Source organism: Gavialis gangeticus, unplaced genomic scaffold, assembly GCF_001723915.1.
Source record: "Gavialis gangeticus isolate Ggan-Ray unplaced genomic scaffold, GavGan_comp1, whole genome shotgun sequence".
In the NCBI taxonomy this organism is placed as follows: Eukaryota; Metazoa; Chordata; order Crocodylia; family Gavialidae; genus Gavialis; species Gavialis gangeticus.
In genome coordinates, this window is record NW_017729025.1 from 129,488,646 (window position 1) to 129,493,864 (window position 5,219).

The 5,219-nt window shown below is 35.6% G+C and overlaps 1 protein-coding gene across 1 annotated transcript in view; it reads left to right on the plus strand.

Moving 5' to 3' along the window:
- Positions 1–996: 996 nt before the first annotated feature.
- The window catches only part of OLFML1 (olfactomedin like 1), a 15,539-nt gene continuing 11,316 nt past the window's right edge, over positions 997–5,219 (plus strand). Inside the window, exons 1-2 of the mRNA XM_019519540.1 lie at positions 997–1,297; positions 3,981–4,269. Coding sequence (XP_019375085.1) covers positions 1,172–1,297; positions 3,981–4,269 — 415 coding nt within the window. The 5' untranslated portion in view covers positions 997–1,171. The remainder of the gene's footprint in view (positions 1,298–3,980; positions 4,270–5,219) is intronic.

Below are 5,219 nucleotides of genomic sequence, written 5' to 3' on the forward strand. Positions count from 1 at the left end.
TTTCTTTTCGAGTTTATTTTTCTTGCTGTTTAATTTGTTGAGTATTATTTTGGGAATCTGGTACTTAGCTGCTGGAGGCCCGCATGGGATCGCCCTGTGGGCCTAGTGGCTTACCTTAAGGATCTCAGGGTCCTGGGTAAGAGGGCTGCTCTCAAAGAATACCCTATGCAACCCCGTTCCTGAACATAGTTATAAGTATGTGTATGTATAAGATTGTATAGTGATTAATTTTCTCTAATATTATTTATTGCTTTGGGATACACACACACACACACACATAAATATTTATATGTTAAATAAATTCTGTATATAGTTAAGAACCTTTTTTGTGGTGTGGTGCTATACAGAATAGAGGAATCCATACCTGAGTCACAGCATTCCTCTCACAGCACTGTTGCCTGCCCACCTATCCCATCCAACTGAGAACAGGGCACACCCTTGGGTGTATCTAGGTTACACAAGTAAAGATTTTTCCCTTAAGATAGAGAGACAATCAAATCCACAGTGCGCTTCATTATGGCTGAAGATTTGATGTCCAAACACTCTCAGATTTTATGGTAATGGACAGCAGTATAAAACCCAATAGACAAGACAGACAAAGTTCTTCTGTACTTGTCTATCTTCTTCTGTTCCAGTATGAACATATGTGTAAATAAATAAATACAAAAGTACAAAAACAGTTTTAAACTGTATTACAGTAACCACTGTGATTGTTCAAAACTACCAGTACAGATATTGTGGACCAGATATTCACCGGGTACATTCACCATAGTCTCACTGACTGCAATAGTTTACACTAGGTGGGAATCTGGCCCACTGTGCTGTTGTTGGTTTTAGGAAGGCAGATGTGGGGGGATTTTTTTTGGTTTGTTTTTATTTAATATAATTTGGCCTAAAGGCTTTATGTAACTTAGTTCTGAACATCTGGGATTGATTACAGGCTCACAAGCTGGAAAGCATTCATCTGACTTTTAGAAATAAACACATTCAGCTCAGTGCATAGCACAACTTCATTTTTAATGATAGACTGCAGAAGCTTAAACAGCCATTTTAAATCTTTAATTTGCATACCCTCGGTATTTTTAGTTACATTTTTCACACTGTAGTATCAGGCAACAATTAAGTTAATTTTTATTGCTTTTCTTTATTTTTTTGTAAAAATTCATGAACAATGGCAAACCTGCAACTAAGATTCTTGTTAGTTTCATTTTTCACAAGTATCGTGGGAGAGGCCCAATATGTAATGCAAGATGCAGCACTGATGCATTACATGGATCGGCGTTTTCAATCTTTAGAGGTATGTGCTATCTTTATAAGTGGATCACAGAAATATTGTATAACTGCAGATGAAATTGAAAGTTGCTTAATGTTTTTGTATATGCTAACAGCTTTTAAGTTAGTTATTAGTCAAATAAGGCAGTTTTCTCCTTGTGGAAAACAAAATGAATACATGTAGCTGATAAAACTTACAAATGTAATTATTTTATCATAATATTATCAATCATATGACATAATTTGATAATGTTATATCTTTATTTCATTATAAAGAGCCAAATTCTGCTACCAGATTGATGCAACCCAATCAATTAAAGTTTTGCACAAAAAAAACCAACCTGTGCAAATATTTAAATTTACAATAAATCCCAGGACAATTACATTTCTTCCTGTCACCAGTAGGCTAGGTGCCAATGATTAATGTACACATACAAGATAAAAAAAAAAACTTTATAAGTTTTTATCTCTAGCTGAATTTAATTTTTTAAAACTTTGAGCATATTTGCACCTTTAAAAGAGATTGAAATAATCCCATGTAGTCTGGGAGATTAGAAAAAGATTTTACTTCCATTTAATTATATAAGAAGCCGCTGCATGTCTCCCTTAAGGGGCAGGCATAGAAAACAGTGAACAAGGAGGTAAGAAAGAGTAGGCAGGGAGGCAGGAGCTTTGGGGAAATGGATTGGTTGCTAATAGGGAATCTTGGGTAGGCAAGGTGGATTGTGTGGAGGACTGGTGTATGTTTTGGGGGTATATCAAGAAGAGGAGAATTTGGGGAAAAAACTGTCTTTCTTCAGTATTCTTCAGTATATGCAGTAAAACTGAAATGAATACTGACTATTAAAGAGGAAGACAGATCCAAACAGGGTACATGGATGAAATCATCTTGTTATGCCTGGAACACTAACCACATTTAATACACTTGCCAAAGATTTTAATAATAAAACAATAAAATAACAACATAATTAAAAATAAAAAAGGCATAGGAAGTTATGGTTATATGTAAATATGCAACTTAACCCATTGAATAATCAGCATAAAATATCAAATTAGCAGGCCAGACATAAACCTACAAAATATCGACAATAAAGTGGAACACACAGGCACTATTGCCATTGTAAGGCTATTTATTCCTCAGTCATAGAACAGCCCAAAATGGAAAGCTTGAAATCTAAGTTGGGTTCTACAGTTGAAAACCCAGTATATTAACTGATTAAGCTCCCACACTTAGGTGTCTTCCCTTGGATGCTTGCACATGTTTATCAACTTTAACATACATAGGAGGTAGCATAGCATAAAATTAAGGATATAAGATCTTAATAGGCTGCTAGGGCTCAGGAAACCAGTATTATGTTCCCAGCTTTGCTACTAGTGCTATGACCCTTCAGACAAATCATTTTGCATCCACAACTCAGTTTCTCCATCTAAAATAACAATATTTTGTACATTGAGAGCTACAGATAAGAACCGTCTACCTAAATCTCTTCCTCTTTCATCACTTACTCTGTTAGGAAGTTTGACCCAAGTAAAGAACTCTACAATTTTCATAGTGACTGACAATTTGGGGGGGTCTCAGTTTTGGATGCCCAATCTGAAACACAGAATCATAGAAAACTAGGGCTAGAAGGGGCCTCAAGATGTCATTTAGTCCCATTCCCTGCTCAAGGCAGATGGTCCTTATCCAAACCATCCTAAATCAGTCCTTGTTTAACCTATTCCTACAACTGTACAAACAAAGCTGTTCAACAATTGCAAGGCATATCACTTTAAAACATGAAGAACACCCTCACTTGCCACAAGTAAAGCAGGGGAATGAGGGTACTGTAAATGGCTGCTGTTGCAAGGGCTGTGAAAAATACGCTTGAGACATCCAAGGTTCCCCTTCTCCCCCTCTCTGCCACTACAGAAAAAGGCAAAAACCCCCACAGTCCATGCCCACCTTCAAATCCTGAGTTTTAGAGAGTGACTATTCAGTTCTTCTTGAAAAGTTGATATCTCCACTTAGGCACCCAAAATAACTTTTGAAAATGTACAGCAAAGCATACTGGTACCGATGGCTATAGAAACACATGGGTCTTTTGTATATTGACAAAATATCAACTTGATTGCCCCATTTTTCATGTTTTTACTTCACACTTTTCACATAACCTCCTTCCCAAACATAGCTTTTAGGGGTCAAATTTCAATCTCTCTCTTATATGACAGAAGAGAAGCAGTAGTGTTAACTCAGACCAGATATCTGCTGGGTTAGCAGAAGATCATTATATAAAATGTTACTGTTTCCTGACTCCAGCAGCTATGCCTGTGTGCACATTCTTATGAGACTGATTCACTAGAGCTCCTGAAGAGGTGATTTTAAGGAGCTTTTGGAAGAAAAATTCATCAGTCAACTCCCTGTTCTGAACCCCCAATTACTTCTACAGGTGGAAGCCAAGGAGAATGTTTGGCCATCTGCCTTCATTTCAAAGGAAATGTATATATTTAATAAAAACTATGAATTTTACGGATAGTGAAACATGTCCTCTTCATGCACATAAATGCGAAGAGATAATGAATTAACTTTAAAGGGGGTAGAAGAGACAACTAGACAGAATGTCTAGTATTGTTCTGTTTGTTTGTTAACTAATCATGATTTGATTTTCTATCTGTACAAAATATGCACAGTTGCAGTATAGATATATATGTATTTTGTATTCTAACTCAAGAACAGGCTGGAAAAATGCAACCAAGATGTAATGGATTATGTAGAAGAATTTCGGGACTTCTCAAAGAGGATAGTATCACGCCTAGAGGGACTGAATGTTTATAAGACTGAGTTTAAAAATGAAGTGGAGCATTTGTTAACAAGGGTTGAAAGAGCTCAAAGGGACATCGACTATTTTGCTTCTGGGAGAGACTCTGATGCATGTGTAGAAGTAGATGAAGACTTAGTAGAACAGCAACAAATTGAAGAAGCAGAAGAAAGAAGGAAAATTAAGCTCATGCTTAATGCAAGTAAGAACTGATTACTTTTCAAATTTAGATCTATGAGAGCAAATCCTCTAACACATTTACTCTGATACATCATGAAGTATAAGCATATGTTTTGATACTTGCAAATGCTGAATGCATAAATATTGGTCTTTCCACAGACAAAAGTGCATCAAAAATAGAGAGCAAATGTAATTATCTCATTTATATACAGACTCTGTTACATGTTAAATTGATTTTTTTGGAAACAGTTTTTCTGGACCAGAGGCATTGTGTCTGTTCTTACACAAAGTCCCAGAAAAAACAGAGTCTCTCTCAATTTGTTGCAGCTCTGTCATGTAATTAAATATCTTTTATTTTTTTGGACAGAGCCTCGGTCCAAAAGGTAATTTTTAAGATAATACAATTACTTAATCCACTCATAATTTTTTGTATTTTTTCATATTATCTGTATTTCAGTGTCACTTACTGACTTACACGAATGCAAATTTCAATGGTGAGTTTGAAAATATAACATGTAGAAGTACTAATATGAAGCACATATACATTTTATGTTTTATTTGAAAATTCCTGCCTCCTAAAATGTCATCCTTAAGAAGTATTTTGCTCTTATGAAATGTAATGATGGAGTGTATGTATTGTAGTGATGTATTGGAAATTTTAGGTTGTCTTCTAATTTATTTTATTGCCAATCAGAAACAGCATGAAGTTGAAAAAACAAAACAGGTTATTAAAAATAGTAATGAAAATCTTTCCAGAAAGCTACAGGACACATTCTAGGCTGATGTAAATCTTCCTTGCTCCATTGAAGTCAAAGGAGTTATATTTAGTTTTAATCAGCTAAGGGTCCCCCCTTAACCTTTTCCAGCAAGCTGTTAGCAAAGGGTTAAAGTAGATCCTAGTGGTAATAAAACTACCATTTGCTTTCTCATTGTTCAGCTTCCTCCTCTGCCATTTTCCACTGCTCTGAATGT